This window comes from Anser anser, assembly GCF_964211835.1.
Source record: "Anser anser genome assembly, chromosome: Z".
In the NCBI taxonomy this organism is placed as follows: Eukaryota; Metazoa; Chordata; class Aves; order Anseriformes; family Anatidae; genus Anser; species Anser anser.
The window spans coordinates 29363743-29390877 of NC_139723.1; the positions used below are offsets into that span (position 1 = coordinate 29363743).

The following is a 27135-nucleotide window of genomic DNA, read 5'->3' on the forward strand; positions in this document are numbered from 1 at the left end:
AACAATAGGTTTGAGGCACTGGAGCTGGAGAGACCGGCGGGTGAGGATGAGGTAGGAAGCCTACCCAGGAGGATGCCTGAGGTGAGGAAGTTGACTCCATGCCTCAGGACTGCCTCCACCAAGAAAGAAAGAAGGGTGATTGTTGTGGGCGACTCCCTCCTCAGGGGAACGGAGGGCCCTATTTGTCGGCCTGACCCCACACATAGGGAAGTCTGCTGCCTCCCTGGGGCCAGGGTCAGAGACATTACCAGGAAGCTTCCAAACCTGGTTCGCCCCTCTGACTATTACCCGCTTTTGATAGTCCAGGCTGGCAGTGACGATGTTGAAAAGAGAAGCCTCAAGGCTATCAAACAGGACTATAGGGGGCTGGGACGATTGGTGGAGGGAGCGGGAGTGCAGGTGGTGTTTTCGTCCATCCCTACGGGGGAAGGGAGAGGCACGGAGAGGACATGGAAAGCTCGCGTGGTTAATAGGTGGCTCAGAGGCTGGTGCCAGCACAAAAATTTTGGGTTTTTTCACCATGGGGAGCTTTACTCGGCACCCGGCCTGATGGCCCCAGACGGGTCCCTATCTCCAAGGGAAAAACGGATCCTAGGCCAGGAGCTGGCGGGACTCATAGAGAGCGCTTTAAACTAGGTAAGAAGGGGGACGGGGCTCAAACAAGGCTTGTTGGAGCTGTGCCGGGGGAAACAATGGCTAGGCCGGGGAAGAAGGCGATGGCCCAGCTGAAGTGCATCTACACTAATGCACGCAGCATGGGTAACAAACAGGAGGAGCTGGAAGCCATTGTGCAGCAGGCAGGCTACGACTTGGTTGCCATCACGGAGACGTGGTGGGACCGCTCCCACGACTGGAGTGCTGCAATGCCTGGCTATCGGCTCTTCAGGAGGGACAGGCAGCACAGAGGGGGTGGTGGCGTGGCTCTCTACATTAGAGAATCTTTTGATGTTGATGTTGTGGAACTCCAGGCTGGGAATGATAAGGTTGAATCCCTGTGGGTTAGGATCCGCGGGAAGGCCGGCAAGGCTAACTTCCTGGTCGGGGTCTGTTATAGGCCGCCGAACCAGGATGAGGAGACGGATGAGGAGTTTTATAGGCAACTGACAGAAGTTGCAAAATCGTCGGCGTTTGTCCTCGTGGGGGACTTCAACTTCCCGGACATATCCTGGAAACACAACACGGCACAGAGAAAGCAGTCTAGGAGGTTTCTGGAGAGCGTGGGAGATGGCTTCCTGACGCAGCTGGTCAGCGAACCTACCAGGGGTGGTGCCCCGCTAGACCTTCTCTTCACAAACAGAGAAGGACTGGTGGGAGATGTGGTGGTCAGAAACTGTCTTGGGCAGACTGACCACGAAATGGTAGAGTTCTCTATTCTTGGCGAGGCCAGGAAGGGGACCAGTAAAACTGCTGTATTGGACTTCCGGAGGGCTGACTTTGAGCTGCTCAGGACGCTGGTTGGCCGAGTCCCTTGGGAGGCGGTTCTGAAGGGCAGAGGAGTCCAGGAAGGCTGGGCGCTCCTCAAGAAGGAAATCGTGATGGCACAGGAGCGGTCCGTCCGCACGTGCCCAAAGACGAGCCGGCGTGGAAGAAGACCGGCCTGGCTGAACAGAGAGTTGCGGCTTGTGCTTAGCAGAAAAGAGGGTTTATAATCTTTGGAAAAAAGGGCGGGCCACTGAGGAGGACTACAAGGATGTAGCGAGGCTGTGCAGGGAGAAAATTAGAAAGGCCAAAGCTCATCTGGAGCTCAACCTGGCTACTGCCGTTAAAGACAACAAAAAATCCTTTTACAAATATATCAACGCGAAACGGAGGACTAAGGAGAATCTCCATCCTTTACTGGATGCGAGGGGAAACCTAGTTACTAAGGATGAGGAAAAGGCTGAGGTGCTTAATGCCGCCTTTGCCTCAGTCTTTAGCGGCAATACCGGTTGTTCTCTGGATACCCAGTGCCTTGAGCTGGTGGAAGGGGATGGGGAACAGGACGTGGCCTTCGCTATCCATGAGGAAATGGTTGGCGACCTGCTACGGAGCTTGGATGTGCGCAAGTCGATGGGGCCGGATGGGATGCACCCGAGGGTACTGAAAGAACTGGCGGAGGAGCTGGCCGAGCCGCTTACCATCATTTATCGGCAGTCCTGGCTATCGGGGGAGGTCCCAGTTGACTGGCGGCTAGCCAATGTGACGCCCATCTATAAGAAGGGCCGCAGGGCAGACCCGGGGAACTATAGGCCTGTCAGTTTGACCTCAGTGCCAGGAAAGCTCATGGAGCAGATTATCTTGAGGGTCATCACGCGGCACTTGCAGGGCAAGCAGGCGATCAGGCCCAGTCAGCATGGGTTTATGAAAGGCAGGTCCTGCTTGACGAACCTGATCTCCTTCTATGACCAAGTGACGCGCTTGGTGGATGAGGGAAAGGCTGTGGATGTGGTTTACCTTGACCTCAGTAAGGCTTTTGACACAGTTCCCCACAACATTCTCCTCAAGAAACTGGCTGCTCGGGGCTTGGACTGGCGTACGCTTCGCTGGGTTAGAAACTGGCTGGATGGCCGGGCCCAGAGAGTTGTGGTGAATGGAGTCAAATCTGGTTGGAGGCCGGTCACTAGTGGTGTCCCCCAGGGCTCGGTACTGGGGCCGGTCCTCTTTAATATCTTTATCGATGATCTGGATGAGGGCGTCCAGTGCACCCTCAGTAAGTTTGCAGATGACACCAAGCTAAGTGCGTGTGTCAATCTGCTCGAGGGCAGGAAGGCTCTGCAGGAGGATCTGGATAGGCTGGAGCGATGGGCTGAGGTCAACTGCATGAAGTTCAACAAGGCCAAGTGCCGGGTCCTGCACCTGGGCTGCAACAACCCCAAGCAGAGCTACAGGCTGGGAGATGAGTGGCTGGAAAGCTGCCTGGCCGAGAGGGACCTGGGAGTATTGGTTGATAGTCGGCTGAATATGAGCCAGCAGTGTGCCCAGGTGGCCAAGAAGGCCAACAGCATCCTGGCCTGTATAAGAAGCAGTGTGGCCAGCAGGTCTAGGGAAGTGATTGTGCCCCTGTACTCGGCTCTGGTGAGGCCGCACCTCGAGTACTGTGTTCAGTTTTGTGCCCCTCGCTACAGGAAGGACATGGACGTGCTCGAGCGAGTCCAGAGAAGGGTGACCAAGCTGGTGAGGGGTCTGGAGTACAAGTCTTACGAGGAGCGGCTGAGGGAGCTGGGCTTGTTCAGCCTGGAGAAGAGGAGGCTCAGGGGCGACCTTATCGCTCTCTACAGTTACCTTAAAGGAGGCTGTAAAGAGGTGGGGGTTGGTCTGTTCTCCTACGTGCCTGGTGACAGGACGAGGGGGAATGGGCGAAAGTTGCGACAGGGGAGTTTTAGGTTGGATGTTAGGAAGTACTTCTTTACCGAAAGGGTTATTAAGCATTGGAATGGGCTGCCCAGGGAGGTGGTGGAGTCACAATCCCTGGAGGTCTTTAAAAGACGTTTAGATGTAGAGCTTAGCGATATGGTTTAGTGGAGTACTTAGTGTTAGGTCGGAGGTTGGACTCGATGATCTTGAGGTCTCTTCCAACCTAGAAATCTGTGATACTGTGAAACCAAAAACACAAACAACAGTTCAGCTTACAATGCAACATAAAAAAACTTTTCTGAAGTTCTCCCACATCATTTCAAAGTAAGCATAAAGGTACTGCTAAATTTTCAATTCACTTTAACCTATGCACTTAAGTCCTCCTCATCTTCCTGATGGTATATATGAGGTTCTGTTTAGTATTACAGCACTGGAATCGAGATGATTTTCCTTTCTAGTGTAGTATGTAGCTGCCAAGAGTGAGTCATCTTAATCACATGGCTCTTTAAGTGGCTAGTACTTGCTTTTTGTATTGAATAAATTAAGCCTTCTGCAATCCTGAGCTGCTTGGGCCTCTTTTTAACATAACTGTTTATCTTTCTCAGATCAGATAAAGATAATAGACAAATGCCTAGTTTCTGAGCTCACCAACATTTGTGTAAATCTACAGCTTTGCATCTGAGTTTAGTGGAATTATTCCAGGGGCAAAATGACATAAGCATTTGAATAATATCCCTTGACTAGAAACAGTGCTTTCTCTGACACAGTTCTTTAACCTAGGCCTAAATTACTATTACTATTAGAAAGCATACAGAATGAGCATTAGGCAGTGTTAGAGTAAACGTTTGGTTGGGCTTCAGCATCAGTGCTCATCAATTACTGGTGCTTCTGCTTTTGCATATGTTGTTTTCTTACAGATTCCTCAATTTCAGGGACAAGTGAATGATCTGATACTCATCTTCAGGGCTGCATGCAGTGGAGCAATGATATACCTAAACTGCAGTCAGAGGCTTTCCTGGGGATGATCTGAGCAGGCTTGGTAACTCTAACAGCAGCAGTGTGGGGTTCTGTACAATCTGTCCCCACAAATAAATATTTGGGCAGCTCAGTTCTGCAGAGCTGCACACTGCTATGGCTATATTTTTGTGAACACTTGAATGGCCAAATTTAGCAGTAAGTTTCAGCTGTGAGTGTAAGCGAAGGCCGTATATTCCACTACATGCAAAAGGAAAAGTACAAATCCAAAGTTTAGACCTAACCTACAACCCCCATCCAATGCAAAGGATGTTTCTGTTTGTTTTGATTGATTATTATTAATAATTCTGTTCTGGCCAGACTAATCTGTAGATCTGTAGATCTGGTCTTCTTCAGCGGTCCTAAAGAAAGATCTTTCTTAACATTTTGCATCAGATTGATTTATGTTTTGAAAATATTAATTTTCTCACTATCTAAAAGTGTAAGCATTACAGAGTGTTCTGTGGGCAGCGGTACTAACAAAGAGGGCTTTCTATGGATTTATGTCCTCTGTTCTCTGCACCTTCCCACTGCAACACCCCCACAAGTAAAGAAATATGACAAATCTACAACTGTATGTGTGACCATTGGCTGGCTAATGGGCTGCCAAATAGAATATCTAAGGGCTGAGTTGTGTCTGTCTTTTTTTTTTTTTTTTTTTTTTGAGTAAAGGCTTTTGCTTCTACAAAGACACCAATTTTCATTAGGTCTATTCATTCTAAGATTTCTTCTCCCCCTTAAATCAGTTGAAAATGTCAAAAAAGGTTTAATAACCATGGGAAGGACTGGCAGCCAAACTGTCTGGTCACAAGGATTTAGTTCCCTCAGGAAACAGGCTAACAGGAAGATAATTGTAATAATAAGAAAGCGACTTATAATATGTTCTTCCTCCTGAAAAAACCTTTTGGACAAAACAATAAATAAAAGTGGAGAAGTGATCAGATCTTTCACTTAAGCACAGGTATACACTGTAGGGTTTTTTATACTCCACGCCCAGTTAAGAGAAATAGCTGTGAGGGCTAAAGAACTTCTGGCAGTGGAGAAAGCCTAATAACATCATTTGAAATGCAAAATCTCTAACAAACTTGTTTAAAGAAAACATATCGGTATATACATCTGTGATACCCAGCCTCTGCATTATCTGTGCCTGTATTCCAGCTTCTTGATTGCTCCAGCACCAGTTGTTTATTGCCTGCTTCTAGGCTGTCACTTCCCACATACTACCACACTGCGCAGAGCTTTCAAGTCTTGTTGGTCCTTGGAAGTATAACTAGCTTTAAATATTAAATAAAAGTGACAAGTCAGGTCTGACAGAGTAAATCTGTCACTCTTTCAAGTTCTCAGATGCAACTCAGGCATTGCACTCAACCTTTCTTTAGCTTTTAATGGCAGTCTTTCCTTGAAATAATTACATAAAAGCAAAGATTTTTTTACTAATTCCAAACATTCTCCCTCTAATTAATCAAAGCAAAAATACCAACAAGTTTACTGCATGTTACTTTTGATAGATTGGAGGGTTTTGTTGTTGTTGTTATTGTTTGTTTTTGTTTGTTCTGTTTTGTTTTGTTTTGAAGTAATTAAGTGATAATATACTATCTCCCTTGTAACCATATGCCAAGGAAGTTCCCTATGAAGAGCTATGGTGACAGCCCTTTTTTGGGAGTCGGACCGTCACACATTTGGGACGTATACAGAACCATTCCTTTGGCTGCTTATGTTCCTGCCCATCTGCTAGAGTGGCAAGGTGCCTGCTTGCAGGCTGACGTGTCAGTTTCAATAAAGCAGGAAAAAAAAAAAAAGAAAAAAAAAGAAAAAAAAAAAAAAGCCTCCAGCTTACGTAATATTTCCAGCACTCATACTTCCACAAGGAATCCCTCCTCAGTCACAGCAATACCATATGTTTCTTTCACACAACACCTAGTGACTCTTGTGCCAAACTTCAGTGGTAGGAGAAAAGAAGACCACAAGTTCACAGCTGCCAGGATGACAGACTGTGTAGCAGTGGAAACCTGAGAAGTCAACTTAGGCTACATGTGGTGTCCAAACATGTTACAAAGAAGCATAACTGCTATCCCTGACCAATAAAAGCATTAGTCTCTGAAGTGTATTGACTGTAACAGATATTCCAACTTTCCTATTCAAACTCTATATTAAAATAAATATATATATTTATATATAAAAGTGAAACAAAAATTTTAATTTGCATCTCTTAGGCAAGTGTTTTGGGCATGCTGTATTTATTACTCTCTGGAACCTTCATATCAGTATGTCCACATTCAAATGAAGTATATTTCTGACAAGCACAAATTTTGCACAGTATTTGAAAAGCAAGCTGAATTCATCCCTGTTTGTATATGACCATGATAACAAACATTCAGCAAGACAGATTTTGCCCTTGTGCATGAACAGTGAAATCCATTGTTTCCAAAGGACTTGTACAAGTTGGCATTCAGTAAGCAGCTCCATGAAGAACGTACAAACAAACAAACAAACAAAACAAACAAACAAAAAAGGATTCAATGTATTCGTTTCAGAGGAGCTGATCGTAGGGTTAACAGGAGGAAAAGCTGGTTAATGTTCATTTATCTCACCCTCCCTGAATCCTAAACCCAGGATTCTTAGTACAACAGTGAGCAGATCTGCTGAGACACAAAAGCCATTCCAGAGTAGCCCGATTCCTGAGACAGAGCTAAGTTCTTAAGTTTGGAGTAAATGTAATTCTGGGCAAAATACAACCTTAAAATGCCGTTGTCTGGTTGCCAGTTCAGAGGCAAGCTTCCAAATCAGCTGCATATATATTCTTGTTTTTTAACTAGACATTTAATCAAAAAAGTTAGGTAATTACCTGTCAAGTTTAAAAACCTACATTTATTCCAGACATTTAGATGAGGACTTTGAACCTGACCGGGTAACAGCAGTGTTCTCCACTGGGGAGTCAGGGTGAAACAGCAAGCACACCCTGGTAAGCAAAGCCAGCACCAGTGATAAACAGGCCAACAGCACAGTGAAATAGTGACATCTACATATCAAAACCATTTCCATGTGGTTCAGAAGGCACTCTGAGGGACTTCCACAGACTTCACGCCTCTAACAAGTCTCCATGGGTCTTAATACATCCTAGTGCAGAATCAAGACTTGTCTAACCAGGGCACAGATGCACAGAGGAAGCTCCACGATGCTGAGTGTAAGTGCAGTGATGCCATGCAACCCTTAGATTTGAAGCTTGTCTCTCTACCATGCAAAAGGAGAGTGAAATGTTTCAGAATGGACATTAAAAAAAAGCACAGTATTTTAAGAAACTGCTACAAATACCAGTCACTAAAACTACAAAACATCTTACACTCCCTTCTCAAGTGTTTTGGCACTTTGTTTACCCACAGAAGAAGGCATCGCAGCAAGGAGGCAGGCATAGCGGTATGAGGGACCTAGCCCTGCAGTTGGTGCAGCTCAGCAACTGATGTGCGTGCCTGCATTGCAGCTGGGTACCTCCTCAGCAGTCCTTGAACACAAACATCTTCTGTAGAACAGACACTTGTGGCTATTCTGGACTAAACTAATGACAACAGTTCTTGAGGACAAGTGAAAACTTGTATCCTATTTTCCTGGTGAATGATGCTATGGGGGTTTTCATATGTACAGGGCAAAAATTTTAAACCTATTTGTGTCTCAGTATGGATGAATACCCCACTGTATAATTTATCATTTATAATTCATGTGAATTTATAATTCATAGCTCATAATTGCTCTTAGTGAGTGGGACAAATATTGTGAATTAATACTGACGTTTTTCTTATTGCAGCCTGAAAGGATCTTCTAGTCTCTAATTTCCTAATTAAACAGGATGTGCAATCATAAGATGAAAGAAAAGCTCTGATTATCTTAGACTATGTCTAACCATCACATTTTTCCAGTGAAAAAAAAATTGCGAGGATTAATGGGCAGAGTTAATGTAAAATAGTGTTAATGGTACATTTTACCTCAAACAGATAACATTATATCTGAACTATTGCACAGTCTTACAGCTGTTTCATTCTCTGAATTACACTCTGATACTGTTTAAAAAATAAATAAAAATAAAAATAAAAATAAAAATCTCCTGGGACTGTACATCCTACTCAGAAAGAACGCATTAAAATAGACTGAAACACCCAAAAGATCGATGGTCATCAAGAATTACTATATGGGTGCATTGGGGAAGAAGGGAAGGCAGAAAGAAGGAAGAAAAATGCATGTATTAAACTGATGTCCAGTACTGTGGGCTTTTTGCAGCACACAAAAGCAATTTATCTGTCCTGCAGCTTCCTTTCAAATGCCCTCTCCTGAGGGCTCAGTGAAAGTCACAAGATGCACAGATTGTTATGGTGGCTGCATCCTGCACCTCACTGCCTCCTTTTGAAGGATCCTTCATGAAATGCCACTGATTTATTCCAAATTTCTAGGAAGTATCAGATCTGCAGTATAAACAGAGAATTGTAGTATATACACAACTGTGTTTTTTTTTTTTTTTCTGGTGAAGAGCTGGGAAGTGAAGCTCATTCGTACATGTAGAAAAAACAATGCTCTCCACTGACTAGATAAATTTATCACCTCTGTATTAGGCAAACATAGGTATGAATCAAAATTTTTGGATTTGAAAGGGCATCACTTCTTCCCTTATTTGTCAAAATTAAGCAATTGCTAGGCACATCAAGACTAGGACCTTCTAGCAGAGACACATCAGGACCAGACATGTAAATGTCAGAACACTGCTGGAAGCGCAAGATGCAGACGGCAGCTCTTACTGTAATGATATGCCAGCACCCTTTTCAGGCCAAGAAATGCTGGCAGTGTGGCAAGTGCAGAGGGAATTGTGACATCTTAAACGTGTACAGAACCAAGAGGCAGAATTGCTGACGCATGCACGCATATCTCTGCAGTACAATCATGGGCTCCCTTCAGACAAAGCCGGAGGAGCTGTGATAACAGAACCACATTTGCCAACAAAACCTACTGGTATGTACACAGATGCCCTCTTCTGATTATCTGGACAAGAATAAACAAGCAGTACAATAAACCTGGGGTCAATTCTACTCCTTAGTTTTTAAAAGAAAGGAAAATGATGAACAGGCGTGGCAAGAAACAGACACGTGGCCTTAGACCTGTCCAAGGAGCTCTGCTAACAGGATACACTCCAAAGAAAAGTGAAGATGTTGTAGTCTTTCTCGCTATTGTCCTGCCCATTTCTACAGGGTAAAAAGAAGAACCTTATTCCAAGAAAACAGAAAAGAAAAAAAAAAAAAAAAGGAGTAAAACAAAACCAAAAATATATATTTCAAAAGTGCACAGTGACAAATGAACTGAACACTGTACTGTTGGCTAGCATGAGCTTTACTACTATGGAAGGTGCCATAATGCAACTGATCACCTGTGACAAGAAGAAAATTACTTTCACAAACCACGCAGAAAAGATACGATCGCTATCACTGCTACACAGTAGTAATTTAGATAAACAAGTAGCTGCTATATTTACACTGCCAACCTTGACTGAGCTTGTCAAAAACAACAGTTCAAAGCCATAACAATGCTGGCAAAGATAAGTGGATGGGTGTTTACGTTAACCGATGTTTTGAAAATAAAAGCTATTTCTAGAACATGCAAATGTATCAGGTGTTAGACTAGACTTCTCCAAAACAAGGGCAGTGTATATACCATATACAGAGAGAGTGAGTGGCAATGCACACACAAAACATCTTGTTCTGAAATGAGTCAGTCCTCCTACGCAAAAGTTAACGATACTTTGGCTTCAGAAAGACCACTTTCTTGCAAGGAAAAGGTGGTGCAGGTGTTCCTAGTGGCTCTGCAGAGTTCACACCAGGCTGCCAGGCAGAACTGCAGACTACCCACCCACAGAAGTGTAAATGGGTCCTGTGTTAGGGGTGCTCAGGGTATCTGAAATCTGGTTTACTAAGTAGTTTGCCTAAACCTTGATTGGGTACTTCTACTTGTTTCTGCCACATTTTCAGTCTTAGAAGTCAATGAATGGATCCATATCACAATGAGAATCACACACTTGGTCAAAATCAGCTTTTCCTCCAGGATAACCTAGTCCACTGTCTTGTTCATAATAAAAGAAAACCCAGAAAAGGAAGGAAAAAACCTTCACCCTGAGGAAACAAGCTCCAAATACAATCCACCAGATGAAGACTTGTGATACACAGAGGCAATGGAAATGTCTGAAAGAAAACGAAAAATCGCATATTAAACAGATTTTTTTAAAGCTCCAGTATTTTACTGGGTTTTACAATTAAACACAGTTATTCAGGCTACCAGTAGATGCTGAGAGGAACTTTAGAACAGCCTGTGTAAGCTAGCTGAACAGGCAATACCATGGCAAACACGCTCAGTAGCAACAAATAAAAAGTAAAGTACATAGAACAAAAAGCTTTGTGGCTCAGAGTGCTAAACTATTTCCAATGAATAGAATCAGTTCTGAAGGAAAACTGACATTTCACTGTAGCCCAGTGAAGACGTTATTCAATGAAGAGGCACTGGAAGGGAGAGAAGGAAGGGAAGGAGGTATTGTAAGTACGTAAACGAATTGAAGATGGGACAATAATAAAAATTCTGCAGTGCTTCCGTAGAAATCAGTAGTGCAGACTAAGCTGGAATTCTGTATGTCAGTACCAGGCATTCCACCTCAAAACAGTCGGAATTATTTTCTAATAAGCTCGGGAAAACACAGTAAGAATAATGTAGGGAGCCTGAAAAATATGTGTGACTCTCTTCTGTGAAAAACGGTAAAACTGGTAATAACATGTAATATAATGAAGACAAAAATCCTGGGAACTTATTTGTTCTGGCTCATAATGCAAGAACATTCAACTGCAGTAACAAGTGAGAAACTGAGATCAAACAAAATATTTATTTATTCAAACTGCAAATAAACTGTGACATGTGGCAGTACAAGGACCCACTGAGACAAGAGCTTAGCAAGATTTGGCCATTTATTTGGCTCTCACAAATACCTAGAATGTTGCTAATTGATGCCTCAAACCTTTCAAAAGATAAAGAGTCATACTTCTATGTTTAGACATTTAGCAGTCTCACCATCCATAGACACCTTCACATTGACCTATTGCCAGCTTCATGCCCTATTCACTCCCCTAATTCATCTGGTACCGGCAAAAGACTGGGTATGCTGCTAGAACAGCTCACTGCCCTACTCAAGTAAAGCCTATAATCCTATCAACTAGCAGAAACTTGGCAATATTGTTCTCAGTATTCTCGGCGTTACACTGACCTCTGGTGGATTCCAGGAGGAATAAATAAATGAATGAATGAATGAATGAATGAATGAATAAATAAATAAATAAATAAATAAATAAATAAATAAATAAATAAATAAATAAAAGTAAAGTCACCAAAAAGCTGAGGAAATCACACCCTGCAACTTTGATGGGAACTCAGCGAAGGCACACAGAAAACCTGGCTCTAAAAGTGTTTCACATCACTCAAGACAACAGGGTGGAAGCAATATTACACGGATGACTCACTGCTCACATAGCATTTCAGAGATATTTCAGCTTCTACTCACAATTCTCCCTTGAGATACATTCTCTCGTTATCAGCTTGTGTAGGATTTCCTATAACAACATTACTAAAATATCATGTACACAGCGGCCCTGTATTCTGTATAAGGGAAAGCAAGGAAAGAATAGGTCTATCTGTAAGCTCTCTCTCTGCAAAGCACATCCCAAACTAAACCATGTACATTAAACTGTAACTTTTCTTGGCTCTTCAAAGGTTATAGTTACATTTTTGTTTATTTTATGTCATTGTATTGCACATTTTAACTGTACCTAAAGCCAAATCACTTCTTTTTAGAAGTCTTAATAGTTTCAGTGACCTGTTCTGTGGCATGTTGTAAAAAATACTGTCACTGGCAAAACTGATGGAGCAGTATATTAAGGTTGGGAACAGGAACAAAAGGCCACAAGCCAGGAAGGGTAGGAACTGGTTTTCCTGCTGAAGAAAATACAGTGGGGAATTATACCCTTACAGGTTAGTGTTGGAATTCACTCAGGAAAACTAAGGACACACCTAGAAAGTGTAGAACAAAACAAGCCTTTTAATACAGATTCAGATTTCGACTGCTCATTAGTGTCCCCAGAAATCAATGACTACTGAAAGGGCTGAGGAACCAGAACTGGTTCTTCAGCACCATACCTGGAGAGACTGAATGTTCAATTGGGTCAGATAATTGACTTCATTCTCCTTTGCATGCAGTGGTAAATTTCTAAGAAACTAATGTAATTAGACAATGACACGATCTCTCCAGGGTAAGGAAAAAAGGCCTCATCTGAGAATATCAGTTGCCAGCTATTGAACTATGTCTTGAAAACAGGAAATAAGAGTGGATGAAGGGAGTATTACTGCTGAACTTTATAGAACTTTATAGAACTAAAGTTAATGCCATAAAAGCGTAAACAGGCTCTTTCAGTGCTAGCTTGTCAGAAAAACTCTCAGGTCTAACACATACTTCAGTGACAGAGTAAAGGTCTTTGGGGCATGCTAGAGAAGTGTTCAACAACATCCAAACAGAGAGTGAAAATCTCAGTGTGGGTAGTTGATGAGGTTCACTTTAGCATGGATCTAAGCAGCTCATTGGAACTGGGAGATACAACTCCAACACGTACTGCTTAGAGACACAGGTGCTTTGCCACTGGAAGATCTCAGTGCCTCTCACAAGCTGTCTTTATGGATTTCAAAGAAAATTGTGGAAAAGTATAAATCACTGACTGTAGACATTGCCACCATTCCCTCCTATGCTGTCCTCACCTGGCAGGATGACAAGTAGTGCATGCAACACTAATCAATTTATTTTTTTTTTGCTCTACACAGAGCGTACTTTTTCACAAAACCTTTAGGAACTTAGAATTTCTCTATCCCTTTGACAAATTCAACTGAAACCAGCTTAAAAAATATCACCAACCGACACAAAGCAAAATCATTTCAGTGATTAAATCATTAATCACATCTTCAGGAAACCAAGCAGAAACTAATGCCTTGTTATTAATTTAACTTCAACATGGAGCTGCCACATTCTACTCTTCCAGTCTGTTATCTTCAAGATCCTCTTATCAAATATCTGTTCTCCATGTTTTTCCTAAAGGAGCCAAAAAGACTGAGTTTCTCAACAGATAACCTTTTCTATCTTAATCACTACAGGGTCAAATTCTCCCTTTGGCCCTGTGGCTAGGTAGACAGACTGGAATACTGCGGTCACTGCATGCTGCAGGTCAGTGGTTTAGCTCTAATTCCGCATAAACAGCCATGTAAGCTAGGACAGAGCTTTGTGTCAGAGCAGCTAATTCATTTCTACTAACCATGCAACGTGCAGCAATCTGTGGCAGAACAATGAGGCTGATTGATGGGATGACAACATTTTAACCTGCCACAGCATGATTCACAAGTACCTTCACCACACCGAAGACACTAGATAAAATGTGGTAGCAAGGTACCTGTTTCCACCTCAGAAGGGCATTTTTAGCCACTAGATAACTAATTGTTATAATTACACCCTCAAGCTAACACATCCTGGTTTCATGGAGACAATCGTAACAGAGGCAACAATCATGGATTCAGAGATCAGGAATTCTGATCCACTATGAACATCTGGAATAGAGGCCACAGAAGTGCTCACCATGAAATCATTGCCTTTTGAATGGCATTGTCATTTTCAGAAAAAAAGAATCATATCCCTGCTTACACAGCAATGCATAATTCCTTCCAGTCATTTGTAAATTGTCCCACTGGTTATGCTTGCTGTCTTTCAAGTTGTCCAGTAAGGAGAGGAACTGGGAAAACTTGAATGGAATATGTGACCGATGTCCCTAACCCATGTCTACCATATGAAAAATCACTCTAGTCATTTTTTTCTTATGTTTTTCTGATTGTTTCACAAACAGCTACAGGGGACACATGAAATAAACACATATTTTGTATAACCACTGCTTTAATAGTTGGAATATTTTCTGTATTGCATTTACAGGTCAAGGTTTTGGTAGCAGGGGGCTGCAAGGGAGGCCTCTGTGAGCAGAGCCCAGCAGCTGCCCCATGTCAGATCAGAGCCAGCTCCAGCTGCTCCAAAAGGGATCTGCTGCTGGCCAGAGCTGAGCCAGGGAGCAAGAGTGGGTGGGCCTCTCGGGAGAGCAGAGTTAAGAAAGGGAAAAATACTGCTGTGCTACAGCAGCTGGGAGAGAGGGGTGAGACACTGTGAGAGAAGCAGCCCTGCAGCCCCCAGGTGAGTGCAGCAGGAGGGCAGGAGGTGCTCCAGGCAGGCAGCAGCAGTTCCCCTGCGGCCTGTGCAGGGAGAGGCCCCTGGTGGAGCAGGCTGTCCCCCTGCAGCCCATGGGTCCCACATGGAGCAGATCTCCACGCTGCAGCCCATGGAGGAGCCCCCGGTGGAGCAGGTGGATGTGGCCTGGAGGAGGCTGTGGCCCATGGAGAGCCCCCGCAGGAGCAGGCCCTGGGCCACAGCTGCAGCCCGTGGAGAGGAGCCCACGCAGGAGCAGGGGGTCTGGGGGGAGCTGCCGCCCACCCGTGGGGGACCCGTGCTGGAGCAGTTTGCTCCTGGGGGACGGATGGACCCCGTGGTACGGAGCCATGTGGGAGCAGTTCTTGAAGAGCTGCTGCCTGCGGGCAGCCCCCCCCAGGCTCAGTTCGGGAAGGACGGCATCCCGTGGGAGGGACCCCACGTGGAGCAGGGGCAGAGAGGGACTGTGAAGGAGCGGTGCAGACGAAGCATCAGGGACTGACCGCAGCCCCAGTTCCCCTGCACTGCTTCGGGGAAGGAGGTGGAAGAGGTTGGTTAAGGGAAAGGTGTCTTTAGTTTGCTTTTAGTTTCTCACTGCTCTAGGTTGTTAGTAATAGGTAATAAATTTCATTAATCTCCCTATGCTGAGTCTGTTTTGCCCATGATGATAACTGTTGAGTGATCTCCCTGACCTTATCTCAACCCCTGAGCCCTTTTCATCGTATTTTCTCCTCCTTTCCCTTTGAGGAGGGGGAGTGAGACTGCATCTGTGGGGAGCTCAGCTGCCCAGCAGGGTAAAACCACCACACTTTCTCATGCAGGTATTCAAGCCCTCCTGTATCTCCAGGCTCAAATTACAAATATCACAAACATTAAAGTTTTATTCTTCACCATACTGCTAGTTTATGTAATCCAAATCTGGACTAGCTCATTTTGATTTAAACTTCCTTTCAGGCAGCTGTACCTGAGTTGCACAGCAACACTTACTTGACTTTATCAGCAGAACAGAGAAACAGATCTCCACTGCTTTGCTACCGTGGCTGTCAGCTATAATCTGATGTGTGACCCCTGCAAGACCAATTGCTTTTGTGCTTTAAGTGTAACTTCATGCAGTGTTGACCTTTAGGCATATATAAGAGTTAGACCTGAGACAGTACTTGAAACAATCTTTATGTGGAAAATATAAATGAATGACAAGCCAAATCCAGTGAATATAAACAGGTAACACTTGTGAATTTGCTTTACATTCATGTTAACAATATTTGTTAGTAGTGCCATAAACCTGAACAGAGCAATAATACACTCTGTTTTAGAGAGATGTGTAAGCATGACACAAAAACTAATTTCTGCCCTGCAAACTGAGCCTCAGTTACCAGAAGAAGAATTCTGCACTCCTGCAAGTCTGTACATTTCTCGAGGCCAGAAGCAGAGTGGGGTGACATACTTGCCCCTGAACTTTTTCTTACATTTTTTACCCTCAGCTATCAAGGCTGCAATGAATCAAAGCTTGGGCATTTGACAGCCCTTTTATGACTTTCTGTAATTTAGCTAAGATGTCACACATCAGGATGTCCTACATAAGTGACTTTTCAATTGTGGCTTCTGGATGCCAGACAGCCACTCTGCTAGTTCCTGGTATGAAAGGAGGAGGTAAAAGAAGCAAGCAGGACCACGGCAGCTGTAAGAGGCAGAGCGAGAAAGGCAGGTAAGAGTACAGGTCTGGTTCTCCTGCAGTGGTGGCAAGAGCACTGGGTGGTGAGGGGAACAGCCGTGCTGCTTTGGCAAAACGTCTTTGCTTTGTCCCACTGGAGCAAAGCATTGAGTGAAGCGGCCTTTCATCCCCTGGAGCTTCAAGTCTCAAAGGTTCCTTTGCAGGCTCTTCACAGCTGCTTGGGAGACCAGAAAGAAAAGTTCTCCTTTTGGAAAAGCAAATTTTCCACTCTCTTTACATTGTTGATTCACGTTGAACTCTTTTGGGTAGGCTTTTGCCAGGCAGACAGCACTGCAATATTAAACAAAAACTATATACTGATAGAAAGACAACCCATATTAAACAAAGATTATATTTTAAGTGATGTGGAAGTTTGAGTGGGACTGCTGTGCATATAATTCTTGTTGCTATAGTAGGCTACTGCAACTGATGTAATGGAGTGGAGTAGCCCATAATCTTTAAGTGCGCTGATGAGAATGATGGGAGCTTTTAGGGGAAAGGGAGGTTGAATCTGCTGGCTGATCTCTGAAATTGAGCAATTATCTCAAGTATTTCTTTTTAGGTTCCACCTACTGTACGGTTCAGGTATCTTAGTCAGTCTTTCAAGTGAAAGTGTTTTTACTTTCTTTCAGATAAAAGCAGTCAGTAATAGTTTGACAACAGCCTAAGCAAGCAACAGGATGATATCATGATGTCCCAAGAGCACGGTATGCTTGTGGTTTTCTTACTAAAGGGTGCTTACCCTATATAAAAACATTATTTGCTTAAGAATTTTGAATAATTTGCTTGTTGAGGGATTGATTTCTTTCATATACTGTTAGTTCAGTTTTGTAGAGAAAACTTTGTAGAGTTTTAGTATTTAAAACTTTGCCTTTGTGTTGCCCATTCATTCCCTTCTGAAATGAATGTGGTGTCAAAAAAGGCAGACGAGAATTCTTGCTCAAACAGTTTAAGGATTTGTTTATTTGCATTTCTCCCTGTTTTTGCAAGGACAAAAAAAAATGTCTGTAGAAATTATATGGCTGAGCAATTACATAGTAGATTTTATGCTTCACTCTTTTTAAAAGAAGAATTTGACAGTCTTAAAACAGGAAAAAATCAGATCAGAATGTTTATGGCCACCACTCTTAGTATTGTTTAGCTGTCCTGTCTATCAGGATAACTTTTTAACAATCGTACTGTTAAGTACCTAACATTTTAGACTCCTGCAGAGGCCTCCAGTTTTTCCAGTGCAAATGGCTCTCTACAGCCTTACAATACTCTGCTAAAGAAAAGATTAAATTATTCTTTCCTGGGGGGAAAAAGTGTTTTGCTTTTGTGCATGTGTTGCTATTAATGACTGTGGGGTCAGTGGTATAAAGCGAATCCCTCTGTAGACCGTTCAGTGTCGGATGGTAATGTCTGCTACTGTTCTGCTGCAGATAGGACAGTGTTCCCTTGATGCACTTTTGAAGGTGCAAAGTATAATTCAGTATTGCTGGCAGGGTGTCTTTTTACCTTGGGATTAGCGGGCTTTGTTCCTACCAGAGTGCTTATTGCTATGGATGCTTCTTACAGGGTTTTATCTCACTGTGCAGTAGCCATGGGAGATCTTGCTGGCAGTTCACAAGCTCACAGATACAGTGCTGGCATGTGGTGAAAGCCTCTGAGCATAAGGAGGGCTAGTGGGAAAAAGTTATGAAGTAGTAACATCCCAATTCTCCTGCAAAATTTCCTTCATGAGGTAAGTGATTGTAACTTCTTGCGCAGCTGTGTCCTTCAGCCGTGACTTATTATGAACCAGATGTTCCACTGAAAAAGAAGTTCAGCATAATGACTTCAGAGCAGAAATCAGAATTGAAACATTGAGGGGTGAGATCAACCTGATGTCTAGGTTCTCATCAACGACAAAAGCAAAGTGGAAACCCTAAAGGCAAGTCAAAATTGTGTGAGTGGATTCATGAAAGCAGTGTTTGGCTGACAGCATGTCCAGGAAGAGTCTGTGATTTTTTTCATGTTTGTTTTTTGGGGCTGATACTATGGAGCAATTTAGCATACAGTTTCTGGAAAAGATTTGTTCAAAATACTAACAAAACATGAAACCTCAGCATTTCATATGCAAAGTGCTTTTTCACTTAATATCTTTGAAAAGCCAATACAATTGGAAAGTTGGATAGCGTATGTCAGTGTGAAATTAAGTGATACAAGCAAAATGTTAATAAATACGGTCTATATTACAAAATGCTGCTTCAGTGCTGAAACTGTGCTTCATGTAACCTAAGTACCCAAGTGTGTGACAAGTCATCCAAATTTTTGAAGCCAGGAACGTTTGAGGTAATATTGGAAATGTTATATGGGAATGATCCAGTACTGGCAAATCATCATATCCTTACCTGCATTTCAGGGGACACAAACCATACTGGGTGAACTATTGGTTATCATACACTAAATCTATAGAAACTATCAACATTGAAATTCAAAATGCAAACAAATTTTGATTCAAACTTAAGAAATAACTGATTGTGTTGCAAATCAGAAATGGTCATAAGGTTATACCACGTGCTTAGATTGGTGTTCCTGTTGAATAGTTTATGCAGTATGCAGAGAAAGAAAAAAATGCTGGAGCTTTTACGGTGAGTGACCTTCATGAACATGAAATGAACAGGTAAGGTAGTTACTCAAACATAGGAAAGTACAATACTTTTGAATGGTAGATTGGAATGAAAACACCAATAAAAAATGTGCTGCTTACACATCTCGTGCAATTATGTCTGTTAATTAAACCTCATTATGCAGGAACTACATTCCAGAACACAGAAAGAACAAAAACATCTTTTGTACATTTGTCTGCATTCTTGTTTTCGGTGTTTCACAGAGGCAGCCAGCACTTCTAGATGATGTAACGGAGAGGAGGGTGCTGAGATGCAGTGCAGCACGGTCATACTTCCAAGGAAGAACTATAAATGAAGAGTATGGAAAGGGAAGAAGCTTCAGGAAGTATCAAGGTGGCATTTGTCATTAATTCATGAGGTGGTTTTTTTTTTGATTTTTCAGGCTTTTGAGTGATTAACAATTTTGTTGCTTATTACTTTTTTCCACTCTACCAGAGATGGATAATAATGTACTACTACAGAAGAGAAATAAAGATTGTATAATTGTGTGGTATTTATATTGCTTTCAAAATGTGATTGCAGCACTGAGAGAGGAGACTAGTTATTTCGCAGCTCCTCACAAAGACATCTTGACAAACTCACAGTCAAGAAGGAAAATCACATAAACTGAGCTGAGTCAAGTTTTAAAGTAGGTTTGTGATCCAGTAGTTGTCCATGCTGAAGACAGATTCAGACAGTGATCTCCCACACGCTACTAAACTGGCTGATGTTGTTTATAAAATACATGCTGAAGATGAGAAAATAGTGAAATTACTTTTTTGAAAAAATAAACTGAAAATGGCTTAGTAGTTTGCACGAACATGCACATGTTCACAAAAAGGTGTGGTCTTAAGTTATGTAAGATCTCCTACATCCTTGGGGGGGAATAATAATGGAACTGAAGTTTTCAGTAAAATGATGAAACTCCTTCAAGTTTGTCACAATGCCCTTGAAATTTTCAGAATTAGAGAGTTTCATGTATTGAAACAGGTGAGAATGCACTTGAGGAACATGAAAAACAAAAGCACTCAATACTTCACCAGTGCTGTTTAGAAAGAATGAACTTGTGAAATCCATCCCAGACTTCTATGACTATAGTCATTTAGGGTGTTTGCAAGACTGAAGAAATAATAGGCACTTTTCTACGTAAGCCTGTCAGACAGTGGAAAGAAAAATGCACATGTTAAAGGTAACCCACTATAAGTAACTATCTAATAACATGGCTGCTAATTATTTTTCAAAATTAAGTAATTTATCTTTTTTAGTACTGGCTTACCATTCTCTTAAATTGACTTTGTATAAAGCACATACATAATGCGCCTGGGTTACTACTATAAAACTTTCTATTGATCCCTACCAGCTAGAAGGTGTTAGAGCTGCTACTAACTTGTAGTTGATTAAGAACTGAAATTTTGCTTAGATGTGCAAAGAGCCTGTTCAGCAAGCAGGCTCTTTAAAAATCCCATCTCCAGGTTTTAGCTACTGACTTTTTTCCAGACAGATTGGTGGGAAGCTGTTCGTTGCAACTTTGTACCAGTTTTGGGGATCTAGCACTTCAGAGGTTGTTACTGAAAGTGGCTACCTGCTACATTTGTCCAATCTCACCTTGTGTTCACCTTTTTTTCTAGGAAAAATTGTTAGACACAGCCCGAGACCAGTGGCTCTCTCTGCAAGACTACTCCATTAAAAACAAAAAAAGATTCAAGAGTTTGAATATTAAGTCTTAGAGAATGCTTGTAGTATCGACAGTTATTTCTAACTGTACTGGGGCAGTGTCTGGCAACATTTATGTAGGCAAAAAAATAAAGATTTATGTTTCTGGTCTCAGAATTCTTGTCATTTCCAAGCTATAATAACTGCCAAACAGAATTAACTGCTAAGATTTGTTTTGCACTGGTTTTGGGTTACCAAGTCACCCCTTTGGAGTAATATGCAGGAGCTAGTAAGTGGGTAAGTGGTAAGAGGTCATCGCTGAAACCACAGCCTTCTGTAGCACTCGGGAAGTGGGTCAGCTGAGGTATGTGTTGTGGTGAGGAAAAGAAACTATAAATTAAAATTCAGCAATCCTGGGTTTAAAATAGCAGGAAAGGTATTTTTCTAACATGAAAATTGCAATTGTTATTATTATTTAGATCAGCTGTGTACTGTGATATTTCAACTGAACTTAGAGTAATATGCACTGCAGGGATAACAAGTGGATTTCCTGTTTGTTTTTTTGTTTGTTTGTTTTGTTTTTGTGGTTTTTTTGTTTGTTTGTTTTTTAGAAGAAGGTTTATCATAAGTTGGTTTTATCAAAAGGGCAAATACTGAAATTCTGTACCTTATAATGTCTTATTTTGTAGCAGTGAATGTAAGCAAATTACTAATACAGCATCTAAACACAAGTGTGAGTTTTGGGGTTGTCAAAGAGGGAAGGTAGTTTAGACGTGATTAGTGATCCAAGATGTGCAAAGAGCCTGTTTTATTATTGGATCCACTTGAAAGTTTACGGGTTGTTTTAGGGATTATATTCCCTGTAGATACCATCTGTTCAGGATCTTTGTTTTTGGATCTTTGTTCTTAAAGTACAATACTGGCAAGAGTAGCTTTTAAGATATTTTTTTTTTTAATTCTTGAGTGCAACAAGCAATGCCAAGTTTTATTGATTGCTAAAATGTTAATTCCCTTTGAACAAGAAAAAACGAGTAATCATGCTTCAGTACGTTATCTGTTCCATAGTGTGGTGGAATGAAGAAAAAATGAGGTAGAAGAAGGAGTACACGGTTCTAAGGGCCACTAATTACTAAAATAGCAATGGTAATTTAAGTAAATATAAATGCAGGCGTGGTGTTATGCATTAGGACCACCTTTCTTAGATTTTTCTCTTAGATTTTATTTTTAACTGGACTGTGGAAAATAATGAAGACTTCTTTATTTTTTTCCTCCCTTCCTGTTTTACACTGACACTTTGTCTGACAGACAGTTGGTTTTGTTAAAAAGAAAAAAAAGTTGAAAGAAAGAGAGATTCTCAGATGGTCAAGGGGAGGGAGAGAACAAAGATACTTATACTAGCTTGCTGTTGCATCAACCCTGCATTCTGTAACCCACCTCCAATGTTCTATGGCAGACACCTCTTACTGTTATACACTCAGTATTTTCCCAGAGAAGCTGTGGATGCCCCATCCGTGGAAGTGCTCAAGGCCAGGGTACCAAGTGGGGCTTTGGGCAACCCGGTCTACTGGGAGGTGTCCCTGCCTATGGCAGGGGGGTTGGAACTGGATGGTCTTGAAGGTTCCTTCCAACCCAAGCGATTCTGCAATTAAAGCTGAGAATCAGAACTTTTGAGAGGTGTGCACAGAAAGAAAATTGACATGTTCCAAATTCCTCTTTAACCTAATTTTTAGTATACTGTATCCAGTTTCATTAGGGCTAGATCGTTTGAGTGAAAACCATTTGAATCAGTGGGTGACTAGTCATATTCTTGAATGTAAATATTGAATATCTTTTGCCTGGCAAAGAGGCTTATTTGTAATAAACTTCAGTATAAGAAGAAAGTCTACTACATTCTGGTATTAGGAAATAATAAATAATGCTAGCTATTTTTGAGATATTGACATTATGGCAAGTAGGTATTTCATATAAACTGACTGGTTGGGAGAGTAGTGGTTTTCTTCTCACAGAAGGAGACAAATACAGGAGAGAAATTAAAATGGGCATGTAAAGGGGAGAGAGACCATTTGTAATACTGGCTCTGTATGTTTGGTTTGACAGCTAACATAGCCTGTTGATGCTTTCTGATGATTTTTAGATAAGAAAGGGAGCTGTAATATGGATATGTATTGCAAGTATGAAATTCAGTGCTGACAACTTCCTGCTAACAGGAAAAACACCTAATCTGGAGAATCTGTATTCTCAAATGGATTTTAATTGGTACTACACCTGTTTTTACCAGATGGTGCTGTCAAATGAATCCATGTTTCTAAGGTTTTCCTCTTTTGTGTAATGTAAATAAGACACACAAACAACCACGGTTTGACCTAAAATTTCAAGTTTTACTTGACTTTTTTAAATAACCTGGACACAAGTATTGACACAGCCATCTATCAAACTCATTTTAAAATAAAGCACACAGTTGCTTCATGAATACTTAACATACATTGAGCACATGAATCACATCATTGATACATTTTTGTATGTTGTTTTAATACATCTTTCTAGAGAGCTTTGAATTAAACAGGCTTTCCCAAAAGAAAATTTGCTGTATATTCAGTTTACTATTCACATGTATAAAGATGGTTGATTTGAAAACTTAAATGGTAGTAATTTTTTCAGTCAACGACTTCAATACAATGAGCCTTTTTAAGAGTATGAGTTGCAATGTTAGGAATATTGATAAGTGCAATGCAGAAAACAGCAGGTCAAGGCTAGCTCCTAATGAAAGGAACCAGCTAACAAGCAGGGGGACCAGTCTGGGATACACAAATATGCTTTTTTGGTATGAATAGCAAACCCTCTTTATTGTATAAAACATGTGCCTTACAAAGAAGTATATGTTGTTGGTGTTGCTAACTAGGAAGAGAGAGAATTCCATAACTTACCTACTTATAGCACTTTCAGAAGTTTCAGAAGAGGTAAATGTAGAGGCACAAGGTTAAAATTGTTGGCCTGAGACCATTTCAGCTGACTAGAAGCAGAATTAGAATGAGAATGTCTGAAATACCAGTCATTTGTCTGTTTTAGGACAGGTCTGCATGACATCCAACCCCAGAGTAACTGCTTGATGTGGTTACATCTCTCCTGTCTTCCACCCAACTCATCAGAAGGTCCAAGAATTTTGACTGGTGAACCATCCAAACTCCACAGCTGGAAACAAAACTGCCTCTAGGTAGTGAAGGCCATAGGAAAGCTAGGGGAAGGTAGGGCCGTGGACAGTAGGTGTAGCTCAGAGTTGTAAGTGGCCAGCCACTACAGATGCTGCATGCCTGTTTTAAGGCTACAAAGCACAGCTGTGCCAAAGTAAGTGTTTTTGTTGATTGATTTCTTGTAGGTCTCTCACACAAGACTTACGAGCTCACAAGTAAAGGTATCTTTCCTCAAATGACAAAGGAAAAGAAGCTCAAAGGGAAAGGAGGCACATGTATATGGAGGAACTTTCTTTTTCTGTTCTATTAGCCAACAATGATGTCCAAATTTTGCTTTGTTCCAGCACTGACACTAACAGGTAACACATGAACTAAGATTAGTCTTGTGCTGAGACAAAACTGTATTGTAGTACTCCAGACTGATCACTAGACATGGTAAAAACTTTCCTACACAGTCTCATTGGGAATAAGACTGCTAACTCAAATTCAAGACTGTTTCTGTAAGTTTCTCATTTAAATGCAAAAAAAAAGTTGGCTTGGTTAGAAAACAACTTCTGTGAATTGGGAATTGAAAGCTATCAATAGCAGACTAGATACAAGCCTATTTTCTCATGTAGTGGGATAAGTAAAATGCCACACGTCTGGCTGATGGTATTCAGCAATAATACACAAAAGCTTCAAGGCAGATGACAACATACAGAAGACATTAGGTTGGATGTAAACCTTACAAGTAGTTTTCTTCCTGATCAATAAAATTTGAAGATTGGCAAGATACGGACACTATGTACAGACAATGCTCAATAATAACAATGCAAATACTCCTAAAGTAGCTCTATGTGCCTGTGCCTGAGTAAGGAATCCCCAATAACAGTAATGATTTAGAAAGCAACAAACTACAAGGAAGGGTATAACACTCCAGCTTGAAAAACCTTCTTGAACAATAAGGAGTGGCTTTGATTACAGACATCATAACTAGTTCTTCTGTGGTCTGTTGTATTTTAGTAGTCTTGCAAGTCTTGCAAAAGATTCTGATGACGTAGATTAATCTCTATCACCACAATCTTTGCCACAGTGTTGGTTTATTGTTTTTTTTGTGTGGGTTTTTTTTTGCCTTTTTTCATTTTTTTGTTTTGTTTTTTAAACCAGTGCTTGTGAAAAGTCACAATAGATCCTAAAGAGTCACTTTAAATTGCAACAGTGATAATGAAACCATTCAAGTCAATTTGGAGCACTTTTTAACAGACTTAAAAGCAGCTTGAGCAAATACTTTAAGCTAAGCCCAACAAATGTCCTCGGATGATATCTATAGTATATTCAGAAAATGCAGAACATCCATGAAAACAGCATTTGCACCACAGAGGGGTTCTAAGTGCTTTCCTTTCCTTGGAATTGTTCACTGAAAAAGCAGCACTGTCCAAAGCATGCATTCAAAGAAACCTATGTGAAGTGAATCTGCCTTCACTGGAACAATATAGCATCTCTCAACCTGCAGACCAATCTGTGTTGTGATAGCAATATACAGCATGTATGGCTTCCACCCTGGCTAATAGCACCCCTTTGACCACCTCAGATGATTAACCAGTTTAGAAATACTGTGGAAAATAAAACACATTATATAAGGTTGTACTTCTCAATTTTCTTAGTTAAAATGCTATGCCTCTTGTAAAGCATAACTCAGGTGCTATATACTACAGTTCTCAAATAATATTGCATTTATGACAGGATTGCAATCCCCTGGTATGGTATTGCTAGGGGCAGAAGACATGGCATCACTAAAGGTCATAGTGGGGTGGAGTTTATGGAGGACAGATTTAAAAAGGCACATGAACTACCACTATAGCCATTTCCACTGCTGTTTCAAAAACTGTATAGTTTGGGGTTTACACCTAGGAAAAGTTACTTTCAAAACAAAAAGGCTTTGTTTCTTAGTTAGCAAAACCAGGCAGTCTGTCCATGACTGTGGACAAATGAGAGGCAGTAGAATGGCTTCAGCTATTTATACAAAGTGACAGGACAGGAGCAGAGCTAGGCATCACTTCAGATATTTACTGTAAGATAATGTGCTCAGTGTGCAGCATTATTAAAAATTACTGTTCCTATTCTGACATAGAAGAAAATTGCAATTATCATACCTAAAATACTGCCTTTGTCATTTTTATTACAGTAGAAATGGCTCAGAGAGGAGTAACAGAAGGTATTAGCATTGATTATTTCATATGAAAAGAGATTAAGGCAGGTTTTGCTAGTCTAGTTTGTTAAAAAAAAAAAGGGGGGCTATTTGCTAGCCCTCTTAAATCCTACTCTACAAGTTTTGTTTAACCAGTACTTAAGTGCATTGCTAAACATCCTTAATACAGTGGATCAGTACATATCCTCCATTTTTTTCCAGTATGTTTACTATTAAGATGATAGGTGTATTTTTACAGTATGGAATGTTCAGTTAAATAGCCCCTCTACACAAAAGGACATTCTTAATTGAGAATACTTAAAATTGCTGAGTGAAAGTAAGCCTGAATAATCTGTGGAACCCTCTGCTACAGGGTGTTACTGACTATTATTTTTGAGCTAAAAAACTGGGTTGTGTTGACAACAGTATTAACAACAGCAGCATCTGTTGTGCTAGGCTGAAATATAGTATGTAAGAGCTAGCAGCTCATGTTTCAGGGCACAAGTTGATCACCAGATGGAATTGTAACAATGCTTCTTCCCAAATCAGACAGTATTGCACAATTTGCCAAAAATATGACTATTTTGATCCCCTTGAAGCGTCTGATCCTGATCATGTTAGTTAACAGTAAATTTTTTTTGAAAAAGGTTATTCAGTTGCAGAGAAAATCATAAACACAGTTTTGCTGCTGCAGCTATTTTTTTGCTCATTTTTTGGAAATGTAACTGCTGACCATTCTGTTTTTATGAGGACTTTTCTTTTTGGTTATCTAATCAGACAGCTTCTCCTCAATCAGTCACATCACTAGAACAGTGTAGGTGATAAAGGCACTGCTTGGCCTTCCCAGCAAGCAGGCTCCATTTCTGAATGTCCTGAAGAAATTGCCACCACTTCAACTTCAGTTCCTTCCCTTGAACACACACACACAAAAATTCTCATTTTCCAAAGAATAAAATCCATTCACCATCTTCAGTTACAGCAGTCAAGTCTCTACCTTGAAGCGTGACACCTGTACAGTTTTTATTGTTTTAGTCGTAGGTTTTCCATCGTTAGTGGATAGCAGAGATTTTTCTTCTATTAGGCTATCTTTAGATCCATTCCGTCTCTGAAGGGAACAAATTAAAATATTCTGTGAAAAGGTATAG

The 27135-nt window shown here is 41.3% G+C and overlaps 1 protein-coding gene and 1 long non-coding RNA gene across 5 annotated transcripts in view; one reads left to right on the forward strand and one right to left on the reverse strand.

The window, feature by feature from the left end:
* The first annotated feature begins 14591 nt into the window (after positions 1 to 14591).
* Positions 14592 to 20494, forward strand: LOC310889257. The gene is made up of 4 exons (XR_014576483.1): positions 14592 to 14629; positions 16985 to 17059; positions 17910 to 18075; positions 19207 to 20494. It is a non-coding gene; the product is annotated as an uncharacterized lncRNA (long non-coding RNA).
* Positions 20495 to 24921: 4427 nt separating this feature from the next.
* Positions 24922 to 27135, reverse strand: part of EPB41L4A (erythrocyte membrane protein band 4.1 like 4A) — a 135641-nt gene continuing 133427 nt past the window's right edge. For 2 of the 4 annotated variants that reach the window (XM_083816517.1, XM_083816515.1), the window contains one exon: positions 24922 to 27095. In XM_083816517.1, the coding sequence (XP_083672643.1) occupies positions 26973 to 27095 (123 nt within the window). In that variant the 3' untranslated portion in view covers positions 24922 to 26972. Of the gene's footprint in view, positions 27120 to 27135 lie in introns of all 4 variants that reach the window. The other 2 variants (XM_083816516.1, XM_083816514.1) reach the window with 1 other exon arrangement.